Genomic DNA, 15,888 nt, shown 5'->3' with positions numbered 1-15,888 from the left:
GACTCCTTAATACTAGGAAACAACTGAGACAGTGGAACATGGGAACATGACTCTTAACAAAAGAAATATGGGAACATGGGAACAGGACTCTAACAGTAAAAAGCACGTGAATTAACAAACACTTTCCCCCTTAATTCAAAGTGCTTGAATTCCCAGCATAGCACAAAATTTCTTGAACTTAGATTCAGGTAAGGCTTTTGTCAGAATGTCAGCTGGTTGAAAATCTGTGTTGCAATATTGCAGCTCCACCAGTCCTGCAACTAACTCTCTGATGTAGTGGTGCCTTGTTTGATGTGCTTAGTCCTTCCTTGATGAACTAGATTTTTTGATAATTCTATGGTTGAATTATTGTCACAAAAAATCACAGTAGCTCCATGATTTTCTTGCCTCAAATCTTCAAGAATCCTTCTAAGCAAAACTGCATGACAGGCTACTGTTGTAGTAGCAATATATTCTGCTTCAGTACTGGATAGTGCTGTGCATTGTTGCTTCTTTGAACTCCATGAAATGGCTCCGAATCAAGAGAAAAAATATAGGCACTTGTACTCCTTCGATCATCAATATTGCTGGCCCGATCACTGTCTGTGAAGCCAATTAGCTTGGTTGTTGTGCCCTTCTTGTACATAAGACCCAAACTTTGAGTACCACATACATATCTCAAAATCCTCTTTGCAACTCCCAGGTGATGTCTTCTAGGATTGTGCATAAACCTGGAAATAACACTTTCAGCAAATAAAATGTCAGGTCTAGTGTTAGTGAGATACATGAGATCTCCCACTATGCTTCTGAAATCTTTCTCAGGAACTTTTTCCATACCATCATTCAAACACAGCTTCTCACTAGTATTCATTGGTCTCTTTGCTGCATTGCAATTCAACATTCCAAACCTTTTTAACAAATCGCCTGCATACTTCTTCTGATAAATGAAAATACCTTCTACACTTTGTTGAACTTCAACTCTTAAGAAATAGTGCAGCAAATCCAAATCTGACATCTCAAATGTCTTCATCATGGACTCCTTAAAGCTCTTCATCATCTCCATTGAACTTCTTGTGTAAATCATGTCATCAACATATGGACAAACCACCAAGAAATCCTTGTCTTGAGTCTTCACATACAAAGTTGGTTCATTGGCACTCCTTTGGAAAGCATTTTGAACAAAATAAGTATCTATTTTGCTATACCATGCTCTCGGAGCCTGCTTGAGCCCGTATAGTGCCTTATGCAATTTGTATACTTTATGCTCAAAACATACAACTTCAAAACCTTGAGGCTGCTCTACATACACATCCTCTATAAGTTCACCATTAAGAAATACATATTTAATATCCAATTGATAAATAATCCATCCATTGTGAGCTGCTAAAGCCAAAATAGATCTCACAATATCAAATCTAACAACTGGAGCATAAATTTCTGTGAAATCAATACATGAAACTTGAGCATATCCCTTTGCAACTAATCGAGCCTTGTGTCTTTGTAAAGTTCCATCTGAGTTGTACTTGGACTTGAACACCCACTTTAGTCCTATGGCTTCTTTGGTTCAGGTAAATCCACTAAAGACCAAGTTTTATTCTTCTCAATGGAACTGATTTCTTCCTTCATTATCTTGCACCATTCTTCTTGTCTTGTTGCATCTTCAAAACAAGTAGGTTCCATGGCAATGGAGGCATAAATTTCTGCAAGACTTCTCTGCCTTTCTAGAAGAGAATTTGGTGATGATGACTGGTCATCATTGGCATAAATATCAGCAAGACTCCTCATCCTTCTAGGAGTAGAATCAGGTGAAGAAGTTGGATCTTCTATCATGTTAATTGGATTAAATTCAGTATCTCCTTCTACCTGTAGAGAGTTTGAACCAGAAACTTCCCAATTCCAACGATCCTCCTCATTAAAAACAACATCTCGACTAATAATCAGCTTATTAGTCACTGGATTAAACAATCTATAATCCTTAGTTTCTTCACTGTAACCAACAAAGACACTTCTCACTCTTATCATTCAATTTTCTTCTTAATTCAGATGGCACATGAGCAAAAGCAATACAACCAAAAATTCTCAAATAACTTACATTGGGTTTCCTTCTACACCATGCCTCATATGTAATCTTTCCCTTCATAGCTTGAGCGGGAAAATGATTGAGCAAATGAATGCTATTGCCACAGCTTCTGCCCAAAACTTCTCTGGTGATGCCTTATCTTTCATCATGCTTCGGGCTGTCTCAATAATAATTTGATTTTTGCACTCCACAACTCCATTTTGTTGAGGAGTATAGCTAGCTGTTTGTTGTATACCATTATTGTTGCAAAATGTTGCAAATGTATTGCTAGTAAATTTGCCACCTCGATCAGTTTATAGTGCAATGATAGAGTAACCACTTTGCTTCTCAACAGTCACTTTAAACTACTTGAACCACTCAAAAGCTTCTGACTTCTCTTTCAAAAATACACCCATGTCATTCTTGAGAAATCATCCACAAAAATCAAAAAATACCTGCTACCATTAAAGGATGCAATTTGCATTGGACCACAAATGCCAGCATGAACCAGCATTAAAGGTTCTGTAGCCCTCCAAGATGTACCAGTTGGAAACTTCTCACGATGTTGCTTGCCATAGAGGCAGGGCTCACAAATCCCTTTCTCTCCTGTAACTCCTGGAAAATCAATTGTCATCTTCTCCTTATGCAATAATTTCAGACCAACAAAATTAAGATGACCATACCTCCTGTGCCATATCATATCATTACTGCAAGATACATTGAAAGCATTCACATCAAGCTTTGAAAACATTAGCAGAAATATCTTATTTTCTATCATCTCAATAGAATAGATCAAGGACATACTTTTCTTCTCTCTAATACATCCACATAATTTTAGAAATTTTCTTCCAAAATCTTTAGTTCATAGATCATATCATCGTATCCCATTACCAAACATCCACAATCCTATATAGAATCAAGTCTAATAATTAAAAAGGATACAAATAATTAAGCAAGATAGGACTCATGGATAGTTGCATCCAAGATGGGTCTGGTCATCTGATTTCATTCAATCAAGATCTAATTAGGACATAGATGGTTTAATAGAGATCGAAGATGATCAAATCAGTATTATCTGATAAGAGTCAAAATGAAGATCAGTATGTCATTCGATAATCAGAGGCCAGTTCAATTTAATATTTTCATTTAATCAAGATCATCAAAGCTACAAGGATTCAATAAAAATCAATAAAGATTGGATCTTGCGCAACTCAAGAAAGGCTCAGATGCTGTAGATATACTATCTGATCAATAAGTTGATCCAGAGTCTATCTACTAGGTCAACTCTAATTCAAAATGATAGGACTGGAAATTCTTCATTGAATTTATAAATCAAGTGAAGAGAGTAAATCAGAGAAGAGAGAAATTAATAAGGTACAATAGAACTAATCAGACGACACAATCTGACATCTTGATCGGCCCAATCAATATGATTTAAATCAAAACATGATTGCATTACTATATAGATGATTCAATAAAAATTATGGATGATCAAATCTAATGGTTTATGATTTGATAAAGGTGGGTGTTGGTACGCTGTCTGTGTTAGATGTGTGCCTTAGAAAGGCAATTGTTGGCTAACACATTTATATTTTCAGAGTATATTCTTATACTTATAAAATTTTATTATTAATAAAAAGATATTTTCATTTTCAATCATGTTTATGTGTCCATAATTTATCCTAAAAATTAACAAAGATGATATTGTATATTCTCAAAGTGTTGAGAATTTGAAACTTACATTATCAGTGGTTAGTTTCTAAATACTTCCGATCGTAGGATTATCACGGAGATAGTGATCAATTCATTTAAGATTGGTGCACGAATCATCTTCTTTATGAGCAGACAAGTCTCGAGTCTACAGTGACATTAGGGTGAGAGTGCCGCTCGTTGTTAAAGAACAACTTTTACTGAGCATGACCAATACGAGAAACCATGTGGATATCTACTTACTCGTTAGTGGTCTTCTTAATGCTGCAGTGGTGTGAGTGATCTTTTAACCTACGGTGTCATTGGCTATTCACAGCGAGACTACTGAGTTTGACTATATATTTTCTTGATCTCTAGCCATTCGGATCTTTACTATATATGTTGGCTACAGTAGGTTCAAATTTGCTATTAGAGTAGGATGTACTTAGATGGAATCTATCGATCTTGGTAGAAAAGAAAAAGTCCTATGCGATTAGTAAAATTGAGTTCAGAAAGTCTTTGATCGAAGCAAGTGTGAATATCTGAAAAGAGTTTCATAGAATTTACAAGTGAACTCGAGTTGAGTCAATTTGGCATATGATTGAAAATGGAGTTTGATGAGTTCTCCATGATCTCCATCAAGTCGAAACTCATGATAGAGAGACTAAATCACATAGTAACTGCACCTAAGGGTTTATATTTTTTTATTTTGTTAGATTGCCACTACATGCTACTAAACGTCATTGATAGATTGTGAGAACTCACTAAGATTATTTTTGGATCAAAGATTCTTATGGGTTGAGCTAGAATTATTCTGATCCATCAAAAGAAGTTTCGATGATACTGTGATAGAGATCATAGTATATCTCACTATCAGACATAATAGAACCTGAGGAGTCACACATAAAAGGAGTTTGACCCGATTAGTGGCTTGGATCAAATTTGAATTATCAATTTGATTGATGGTTTGAATTTGAAAACTGTTAATTTGTAAGTATTACAGATTCAGTAACTGCTAATTGTTAGCATTTGGACTTAATTACAAATATTATGATTTAATTAGGATTGATTAAATTATGAATCAAGTCCTAATTAATTTAAATCAGATTTAATTTAATTAGATTTGATTTAATTTAATGCTAATTAGATTTAATTATCTGAGTCAGATTTGGATTTTAATCTTGATTGGATCAATTTGGATATTCTTTCGAATTTGATTCGATTCGGACTCAATTTGGACTCGATTTAGATCTAGTTTGAATCTAATTGACCCTGAACCTTAGAACCCAAGTTCTTTGAGCTTCTCTCCCCAAGTGGCTGACCAGAAAGAAGAAGAGTGGGGTATGGAGAGGTGTTTTCTTGATGTTTCTTGATTAGTTAAGACATCTATTTAGATAGAGATAAAGCCTAACTAATTCAAACTGATTCTTATCAGATGTTGGCTTGAGAAATAAGGTAATTTTGTGTGATAAAATTATAAAAAGGGATGGGTTTTGGTGTGAGAAAAATTACCGATTGTTTTGTGCGCTAACTACCTCACGCCCCCTTTCCTTCTCCACGCTAACCACCTTTCATCCCTTCTTTTCCATGCCCCTATTCCACGTTAGATAGAGATCTAAGAGAGAGCCTTTGAGACAGAGAAAAAAATTAAGAAAAATTTTTTTGATTTTTCTTGATGGTTAGGATCAATCTCCAAGATCCTATACATGGTTGTATCAAGTAGATTTAAGTAAAGGGCCCTGATCCAAGTCAAAAAATGAAGCCTGTAAAAGAGTTAGTACCTCAGAGGTTTCAAAGTTCTAATAAGGACATCTCCGTGTAGATACTAATAGAGGCTGGATGCTTGTGCGGCTACGACAGCAACCCCAGATATCTGTATGATCTGATTCGATGAAGGAGGAGAAAAAAGTGATCAAGTATACCTTTTTCTTGCTATTTATGATTTCAGATCTATATTCATAAATTTGTTTATGTATGTTAGACGATTCTAGAAGTGATTATGATTTAGAATCAGTATACTTCGATTAGATTAAAATTTTAAAAATCTACTTTCGTTGTGGTAATCATAATCGTATAGATTTATTATGTATGCGAATCAGTCTTTTTCTAACAGTCTGACGATCATAAATTAGAACCCCTTCACTAAGATCATTCAAACTTATCATCAATCTTTTCAAAATTCTAAAAAAATCCTAAAAGAGAGATACAATCTAGAGAGAAAAAATTCTAGAGAAAGAAAGTAAAGAGAAAGTGGAGAGAGAAAATTAGAGAGAAATAGAAGAAAGAGAGAGGGCAGATGTGAGAAAGAGTCTTTTTTTTTTATCTTTTCTTTCTTTTTTTCTTTTTTTTTCTTCTTTTTCTTCTTCCTTCGTTTTGGGTGGAACATCATTCCCCGCTTATCTTGAAATAGGGAAGCTTCTCCCCTATAATAGTGGTGGTTGGGGATGCAGGCTAGGGCGATGTGGATGGAGGATCATCAACCAATGGTCGACGGTGACGACCCTCGCTAGGAAAAATTAAGAAAAGCATATGAAAATTCAAAGAAAATAGGAGATTTGATCAAGTCCCTATTTTGATAAAAATTTGGTGATTGCCAGTCGGAGTCCCAATACCCATGGGTTGAGAAAGATGGGGAGAAGGATAGGGAGAGATTCTTATCCTCTTTCTGACGAGCTAAGGCCTATGACTCCAACTAACTTCATGAAAGTCTCAAGAAGAAAAAGAGGAATTTGGGCTCCTTTCTAATGATGAACGATGATCAGATTTGTGGGGTTCGAAGGGAGGCTTGGTCTCCTTTTATAGAGGACCATGGGAGGAGTTTGAGTCCTCCCTAGTTTTCGATTTTCGTCGGGAGACCACACAAAGGAGACTACCAATGGGAGTCCAATTTCCTTCCCACACGTGCTAGCAATTTTTTTTTGTTCATGCTTCAAGATCCATGCGCAGCCTTATTGGACTACTTGAAATGGGTTGGGTCAAATTAGGTTGGGGTATTATAAAATATCTTATATGCTTGTGAGGAGAGTTCTTCATGAGTATGCGGTGGTTGTCGTGATCTTTGACTCACGATCTCAGGTTGGAGGCATGATAATTAATATAGTATTAGAGTATAAGTGGATAAATTATAATATATAGAATCACTGATGAGTATAGGTAGATAAACATTAAGGATATTGGGATGGTAATTAATGTTGATTGTGATATAACTTAGAAACCTAGGTTTGATATAAGTGTAATTTTTTAAAGCCAATCTAAATAATAATTTGATTTAAAAGATATCTTAATGAAGACTGGATCTTGAAATTAGAAAATGGCTTGAGGTGATAATCTTAAATTTTTGAAGATTCTTTTAAGAAAAAAATTTCGAGGATAATTTTTTTAAAGAGGGAGAATGTAACGTCTTGATCCAAACAAGCCTGGTATCAACTTGGGCCTGGTCCACTTGATTGGCCCAGCCATAATGCATGATTTTTAAAGAAGCAAAAAAAGGACTCAATAGAGTTACACAAATTTAAAGTATCATGAAAAAAGAAAAAGAAGCGAAGAAGAAGACTGCCAATGGAAGTCTCCTTCTCCCACCTGATTTCGCCGGAGTGACGCCAACTTCAAGCGGGACTTAGCCTTCCTCCACTCTATTTAACAAGCCCCCATCGTCCCTATTGGATCCTATGCCTAGGTCATGAATTGTCGGTTATTTCCCTTATCTTCTCTTATTCTTCTTCTAGGAAGCCTATCACTGTGTCTTCAGAATTGGGGCTCAATCACTATTGAAAATCTTGATAAGAGGCCAAAAAATATTAACTAACCTTCTTCTCTCTCTTCCTTAGTCACAAAGCTCAGATTTCGGCTGGCAATCACTAAAAATTTTTGAGAAAAATAGGGCCCTTATTTTTTTCTTATTTTTTCATGATTTATTTTTGATCTTCCGATGCTGTTCAATATTATTGTTGATCATTGGGAAGGGTTTTGGTTGTGCTACCATGGCCAACACTACCGGCTTCTCTATCTAGGAAAAGAAGGGGATTTGAATCTCCTATTCCATCAAGAGATGAAAAGAGGAAGAGGAAAAAAAGAAAAGGAGAGAGAATTTCTCTCTTTTTCGTCTCTCCTCTCTCTACCCCCTTTCTCTCTCCAATTTCTCTCTACTTTCTCTTTCCACATTCTCTCTCTATAAGTTTCTCTCTCTGCATGAATTTTCTCTCTAGGATTATTGGATTCAGCAAAGCGGTCTTCTCAATAATTTTGATCGATCTTGGTGTAAGAGTCTTGATCTATGATCATCAAGTAGCATGCCAGCCCTCACCTTGACCTTTATCAAACTATTAGAGTTTAGTCTCCTTGATTTCTATTGACCCATCTATATCCTAGTCTAGGTCAAATAAAATCACCTTGACTAAACTAATCGGGATGTCTGCCACTATCACTTTGCCAGCCTCATGAGGGTATTGGAACTTAGTAATTTTATTCTGAAAATTATCATGGTTAAATTTTGATTAAAAACTTATAATTTGGATATTAGATTTGAAGGAGAATCTCAGATTTAGTTAGATTTTTTTGCTTGTTGTTCATGTAATAAAAATAATGATCTATCTTTTTCAAATTTTTTATTTATATAATATTAATTTTGACATTGAATAAATTGTTAATAGATTTATATATGATATTTTTTTATGAAATAATATTTTAAATGAAAATTATTATGGGATTTTGAAGTAATATCTTTTGAGTATTACTATAATTTTTTACTAATTTGATATCATATACGCATATTTTGATTAGATTATGGAATATATATTATTCTATGATATGAATTAGATTTAGACTCTCAGCTTGACTATATTTGGTATCCTACTAATTGAAGGTTGTGTATTAGCACTTTGACTATTGCTGATCTCATATTTTTGTTTCTAGTTTTACCAAAAAGTATAAGTATGATATTTTGGCCCCACCACAAAATATAAGAGTGGTACTCTAATCTACTCCATATAGTGTAAGTACGGTTCTATTCCAGCCTCTCCTGAGGGTATAAGTGTAGTATTTAGATCTCATCACAAGGTACAAGTATAGTATCTTGGCCCATTGTACAGGATATAAGTATGGTTATGTTTCAAGCCTAGCCATGGGATATAAGTGTACGTGGTCATCGTTAAGGGATAACGGATTGAGTAAAATTTATTTTGAATCAAATTATTGAATATCATTGATTTCAAATCACAATTATGATTATGAATATGAATACTAGAAAGATACTAAAATTACTGGACTTATTTTTTAAAAATGAATAGATTATATTTTTACATTGATTTATGGTAAACTATGTTTTGACTATTGTATTCTACTTTATCACATGAATTATCATAATAAGGTATTCATTACTTATAGGGTTGTCGAGCTCATAATCTCTTCTTTCTTTTTTAGATTCAAATACTTAATTGCAAATGTAGATGCTACTTTATGAGTGAGATTAGAAGTGAGGTTTAATAGTATCAACACAGTTGTATTCAGATTTATTATTTTGTCTCGTAGGATTATTAGTTAAGATTTATTTGATGCAAGACTTTCAAATTTATTTATTAGTCAAATTTATTAATTAATTAAATTTTAGATTTTAGTTAATTTAATTTATTTTGTTGGTGATTTTATGATATTCTAAAGAGATGCCTTGCATGCTCATTGAGAAAGTTCTTCATAAGTATACGGTGGTTGCTGCTACCTTTGGCTTATGATCTAGGGTCAGGAGAGTGATACTCCCATTTGCCATGAAGCCTATATGCAGGACACAGATCATAAAATCAGCACCACTATTACCACCATTCAAGCTACTGTCGATGTTGACCTAGAGGAAGGTCAGGGGTAGGGGCTTCCAAGTGATGAAGATCATGTGGCTTGCTCCATGAGCAGGTGTGAGTCCCAAGTGTCCCAATCCGTCAAAGTCACTATGTGGAAAAAGAGACTGGTAATCTTCGTAGCTCAAAGCAAAGCTATCTCGACAGTGAATCTAGCCTACTACCTTCTATCTTTAGATACCTTGCTACTCCTAGCTAGCCAGATCCAAGACACCATGTATGCTCTCTGATGCATCAAGGTTTGAAGATGCATCCTCCTCTATGGTAGCTGAAGGAAGGCCTGAACTGGCATATCCCCCTAGATAACCATGGGAGGTAAACCAGCAAGGCTCCATACCTACATAGCCCTTAGACACTAGAATAAAACATGCATGACCGTCTTAGTGTCACTCTCATAATGTGGACACGTTGGAGGGATATCCATTCCTCACTCCCTCAACACCCCTTTAGTTGGTAGACAGCTCCATGCCACCTTCCAGAGGAAGAGACTGACTTTCAAGTGTACTTAAATTCTCCAGATCCAAACAACCTCTAGTCTCTTAGGTGGCTCTTCTCTATAGAGCTCATAGAGATCCCTGGATAGTGCCTTGGTACTATAAGTAGACCTCCAAACTCTCACATCTCGATACACTTAGATTGAAATTGGTAGGGCCAGAATCTGCTCTGCCAGCTAAGCTCTAAACATATGGGTCATTAGGTAAGTGTTCCACCTCCTCTCCATAGGGGTAAAGTAGATCACTAACTCAACCACCCACCATCTCCTCCATACAAATCAAGGTTGGCCATCGAGCAAGCAAGAGACCAAATAACCATGCATCTGATAGAACATCTACCATCTGCTTATTACCAATTAGCTACCTAGTATGAGAAAAGATCTCTAGAGCATGAGCACATTTCTCCAGCCATAGAAAGGATCTACTCCTATGGGCATGAGTGTTAGCTCTAGTTGGTCCAAGGTACATACTCAACTCTCACCATCAAACTCCAAAGGCTCCCTGGCTCAAGCAGAAAGTGCAGTGCATGCTTGGTTATCAATGCTTCAGACCTGGCCACTGAGGAGTGGATAGTCAGCCCACCCTCACCCATCGACTGGCAAAAAGTAACCCAAGTAATAAGATTAACCCCCTTCTCTACTCTTACATAAGCCCCATAAGAACCCCAAAATAAATTGCTCTAGCTTCAACAATGAGGCCCTCAACAAAATGGTGCTAGACATCATATAGATTGACATTGAGTACAGGACTAATTGGACCAGCATCACTCTATCTATCATGAATAGCAACCTAGTTTGTAGCCCTCCATCCATTTTGTGAAATTTTGCTCCATGTTAGTACATTTTGGTCTCTCCAATCTCCGACCTCCCCAGGTAGCACCGCATTTCGACCCACTTCATAATCTCCAAACAATCCTTGATTGCTTATGTCAACTGACGCTTGGTCTTTGGGCTAAAATAGATGACTGACTTTAGTAGATTCATCTTTTTCTCAAAGGTGGCACAATAATCCCTCAAGATCCTCATGAAGATCATGGCAACCCATACCATCACCTAGCCTAGCAAGAAGCAATCATTTGTAAAGGGCAAGTGGGATAGCAATTGGGTCCCCGGAGTAGGTGTGTATGCATTAAGCCCCTCGCTCCAAGATGTAGCATGGAGAGAATAAGAAAAGATGTCAACACAAAGAATAAAAAGATAAGGGAAAAGAGGATAACCTTAGCGAAGCCTGATGTGGAGTGGAAGAAGGCCATTGGAGTACCATTGACTTGGATGGCAAAGGAAGGGGAGCACACACAACCAAAGATCTAGCTAATCCATCAATTGTCAAAGCAAAAGCTCTCTAGGATAAAGTGGAGGAAATCCCAGCACATGATCATATGCTCTCTTTATGTTAAGCTTAATTGCCATCATGTGGCTATAGGCAAGGGTGCGATGGAGATCATGCATGAAATCCTAGGCAATTAGGATATTGTTAGAGATGCTATTGGCCTCCATAAAGAAGCCCTACTTCAAACTAATGGGATGGGGAAGAAAAGGCTTCATCCTGCCAACTATGACTCTAGCATAGGCCTTGTACAAGGTCGTATAAAGGCTAATCAGCTTGTAGTGGTCTAACTTGAAAGCATCCTACCTTTTCAAGATTAGGGTGATAAAAGTCTGCTTCCACATCACCAATATCCTCTCTATAGTAAAAAGCTGGCGCATAACCTCAACAACCTCATTCTAAATGATGCTTCAATATCTCCTAAAGTATAGTAGGGCAAACCATTTGATCCTGATGCTTTATCTTTCGCCATGAAGCAGAATGCCCTTCAAACCTCCTCCTAAACACCTCTCCAATCAACTCGTCATTCTGTATATCACAGAGATATGAATTATAGGAGGTGGGCAAGAGAAGGTAGCAGATCCCCCATCCAGTCATTCACTGAATCCTGAAGAAGTGGAGAATCTCCTAGCTGATGGTGTCCTTACTGTCCACCCACTATCCACTGAAACCACATAGTGCTTGGATCTAGCTTCTATCTCCTAATTAATGGGGTATTGGTGAAAGAAGTGAGTCTCTATCCTCCTCTTTGATTCACTAGATCTTGGACTTCTATCTCTACAAAATCGCTTACTATCGGAGCAAGGAATGGTGCATAGAGAGTCTCCTCTGTGGCTTCACATGGTATATAGTACAGAGACCACCATCCCTCTCCTCCCTTATCTAGAGATCCAAGATTGATGCCTCAAGTTTCTCTAGGTGCCTAAAGATATTGCCTACCTCCTCCATGTTCCATTAGTGGAGCCAATGTTTGGTCAGTTCTAGTTGGTCAGTCACCTGGTACATAGCATTACCATAAATTTGTAACCTTACCTTCACACATGCATCTCGCATGATGTCCCATGAGCATGGTAAGAAAGCTAGAACTTCTAAACTAAAGGGGCTTTGGTGAGATCTCCTAGTGTTTATGAAAATTAGAAGCAGGCAATGGTCAAACGAAATTAGAGGAAGATGGGTACCTGATAGCTTGAGAATAGATGAATCCAAATTATTGTAGTAAAGACTTTGTCAATCTACTCTCAAACTCTGGCCTCATTTTGCTGGTTGTTCCGTCAAGTGAACCAAGGCTCCGAGAAGCCTAGGTTGACAAGATCATTTGTGGCAATAAAATCTTAAAATTCACTAATCTCAATCTTGTCAGTATAGGGCATACCCCCCTTTTTCTCTTGAGGGCTATTGATGCAATTGAAGTTGTCAGCCACCAGTATCGAGATATCCTATTCAATTAGCTTGAAAATCTCATACCAAAGCACCTGCCTCTATTTGCACTCCATACTAGCATAGATGCTAGATAAGATCCAAGGTGATCCATTAGGTTTGAAAATTACAAATATAGTCTCCTGGTTACAACTATGGAACTCATCCACACTAACCCCTCCCAATTTCCATACAATAATGATATCCTGGCAAGACCTTGGGATTCAATTACTAGAAACCCTAGGATATCGAGAACCGGGGTAGGGCATGGTCTAAGCTGCTCCCACTCAGTCATATCTCCATGAGCACACATATATCTAGATATGAAGTTACATTAGTCTTCTATAGGCAGATGAGAAGGATGACTTTAGTGCCCCTTTGTATTTCAAACTATAATCTTCATAGGTGAGAGGGTGGAGGGGAAGTTGGGCCAGTTCCTCAAGTAGCCTCAAGCTCTCCAATACCATCCGCTCCTTCACCCCAGCTGACCCCCCCATCCCCACATCATTGATCTCTTTGCATAGGGTCGTCTTGATACATCTAATGGCTATTTCATGATCCAGTTCTTCTTGGATTGCCATAGGAGGTTGCTGAGTTGGTTGATTCCCCAACTTTCTCTCTCCATTAGGCTGATCTCCTATTTCAACCACAGTTAGGCCCAAACAGCCCATGAGTTTTGAATGCTCAAAGCATTGGTCTTTTACTCGATTTGGAGGGGTAGAGAGCATGCACCCCTCTCTACCCCCTATCTCCATTGGTCTTCATAGCACCCCCTTCTCATGAGTCCTTATTAGGCTGATCGATCGGCATCCTTCCTCTGATGCACCAACAAGGCTTGCCCCTTTAGATCCATTGGAGGCCATGGCATCCCCAACAATCGGGCCTTCTTGGCCGTGTTGACGAAATTGATGCCCACTTCCTTCCAACTCATTATCGCCACTCTTTGAAGGTTGGAGGACTCCATCCAATCATCATCAAGGCCCTACCACCCCTTCTTAGTCAAGTGCGATCCCGACCCTCTTGACTTGATCAGGGAAGAAATCACCCTAGATGATGGGCCCCATTTAGGTTTAGGCCTGCATCAATTACTTTAGTTAGGGGCTCCTTTTTATTCAACTAGTCCACTATCCTACCCCCGAACCCAGCATGCAGATTGGATACGTGATGGTTATACACTCCTTAGGATAAGATCCTAAAGAATATGTAAGGCTTTAAAATTGATTACAGCCTCAAAATCTCGCGAACGTTATTGATCAATGCATAACAAATATTATATATTAACCAATATCAAACTTTGTATAATTTACAAAACTCGATTATTGAACTATTATTAGTTACTGGTCCCTTGAGGAGTTCTACTTGATGATAGCGTATGATTTTAGAGTTTATAGAAGCAGATTAGTAAACTTTAGTGACTTTAGTATAACCAAGCATGAAGGTGCTTTGTAACTTGTTTCATGCATCTTTAGATGCTTGACACTATACTGTGTTCCTTGCTTTTGCATTTCAAAGGATTGAATTATTTTCTATGCAGGTTGAGCAATTGAAATTTTACCTTTATGAGAGCTACATTTATTGACATGGAAGTTTGAGAAATAACATGATCTTGGTTTGCATTGACAATGTTTTTTTTTTCCTTTTCCAATAAAAAATAGTTGAATATTGTCATAGGAAAACCACTAAAATGATAAATCAAAGATCCTGAAAAACAGTCACTTTGATAACTTTACAAATTGCATTCAGTTTGAAAACCCAAGCATGACACAAGTTTGATGTAAGTATAGGTAATGTGATTATTTAGAAATTTCTATGTTGTTATACTACCCCATGTTAAACTTTGACTTCTTTGCCAATTGGCGATAATCTCTATCTATTAGCTTTTTAAGTGCATGCTGATCCTCCACTGAATGGCTTTTTGATCTTAATATTAAGAGCAATCCTTTTGGTCATATAACATAACTTTATTTTTAAAGTTGCTAATATTGTTTGTATTGTGAAATTCAGACACAGAAGTTGAACAGGGCACTACATTGGATGAGCTCTTCAGACACACCCATCAAAAAAAAAAAGAATGGCAATCCATCTATCTTAGCGCAACCTTCATCTACAGTTCCAGTGTCGCCTCTAGCTACTACCCCTACAAATGGTGATGATTGTGATGATGGTGATGATGATCAGGAGGATGAAGAGGATAGTCATTTATGATTTTCTTTTTTTGTTATGATTGGGATGATGATACTTATGGTACTTTTTTCTTTTGTTATGGACTTGGATATGATGAGAATGATGATATTTGTGGAACTTATTTTATTTATAGACTTGGATATATGAGAAAGATAATATTTGTGATGATTATGATTTTCTATTATGACTCATATGCTATATTTATGAATATGAATTTGTTGTTATATGAATTATTTGTATATGATCAGGTATATAAAAAAATAGAATATTATAGGTACTTTTTAATGGTTAGATTTAAATATTACAATGGAATATTTTTCTTAAAAATATATTTTGTGAGGGATATTTTTTCTCTCAAAAAGTCATTTTGCAAGGGATTATCTCCTTCGAAAATTATTTAGCGAGGGATAATTTCATTGAAAATATAAAAAAGTCACTTAAAAATTCAAAAAAAAATTTGAAAAATATTTGCTGAGAAATTTTTCAAAATTTTTTTGGAAGTTATTTGTCGAGAAAAAAATCCCTTAAAAATTTCATAAAAACCCTCAAAAAAAATTGTTTGTAAAATTTTTCAAAAATTATTTGCTGAGAAAAAAATCCCTCAGAAAGTTCCTCTAAAAGATTCTCTAGAAAAATCTCTCAAAAAATCTCTCAAAAAGATTCCCTCAGATGATCCCTTGGTATGCTTCTCTCGAAAAATCCCTCGAAAGATCCCTTGGTATGCTTCCCTCGAAAAGTCCCTCAGAGAAGTTTCCTCGAAAAATCTATCGGAGAATTTTTCTCAAAAAATCTCTTGAAAAGTTTCTCTTAAAAAATTTCTCAGAGAATTTTTCTCGAAAAATCCCTCAGAGAATTTTTCTTGAAAAATCCATCGAAAGTTTTCAAAGGAAAAAAT

At 36.6% G+C, this 15,888-nt stretch overlaps 1 protein-coding gene across 1 annotated transcript; it reads right to left on the bottom strand.

The window, feature by feature from the left end:
* Positions 1-430: 430 nt before the first annotated feature.
* LOC140855773 (uncharacterized) lies at positions 431-13,564 on the bottom strand. The gene is made up of 4 exons (XM_073252511.1): positions 13,143-13,564; positions 2,494-2,745; positions 1,565-1,966; positions 431-1,139 (listed from the first exon to the last, which is right to left on the bottom strand). The coding sequence occupies exons 1-4, from the start codon at positions 13,562-13,564 to the stop codon at positions 431-433; spliced, it is 1,785 nt and encodes a 594-aa protein (XP_073108612.1).
* Between the last annotated feature and the right edge of the window lie 2,324 nt (positions 13,565-15,888).

Source organism: Elaeis guineensis, chromosome 1, assembly GCF_000442705.2.
Source record: "Elaeis guineensis isolate ETL-2024a chromosome 1, EG11, whole genome shotgun sequence".
Classification (NCBI taxonomy): domain Eukaryota; kingdom Viridiplantae; phylum Streptophyta; class Magnoliopsida; order Arecales; family Arecaceae; genus Elaeis; species Elaeis guineensis.
This window is presented reverse-complemented; position numbering and strand designations above follow the sequence as displayed.

What these genes read in the sequence shown, in the direction of transcription:
- LOC140855773 (XM_073252511.1), bottom strand. Translation starts at nt 13,564, where the DNA reads ATGGAGATAGGGGGTAGAGAGGGGTGCATGCTCTCTACCCCTCCAAAT. An exon ending in TCTGCCTATAGAAGACTAAT is followed by an intron (nt 2,746 to 13,142) that starts GTAACTTCATAT and finishes TGTATCTTGCAG; the next exon opens with TAATGATATGATATGGCACA. An exon ending in GCATCCTTTAATGGTAGCAG is followed by an intron (nt 1,967 to 2,493) that starts GTATTTTTTGAT and finishes TGTTGGTTACAG; the next exon opens with TGAAGAAACTAAGGATTATA.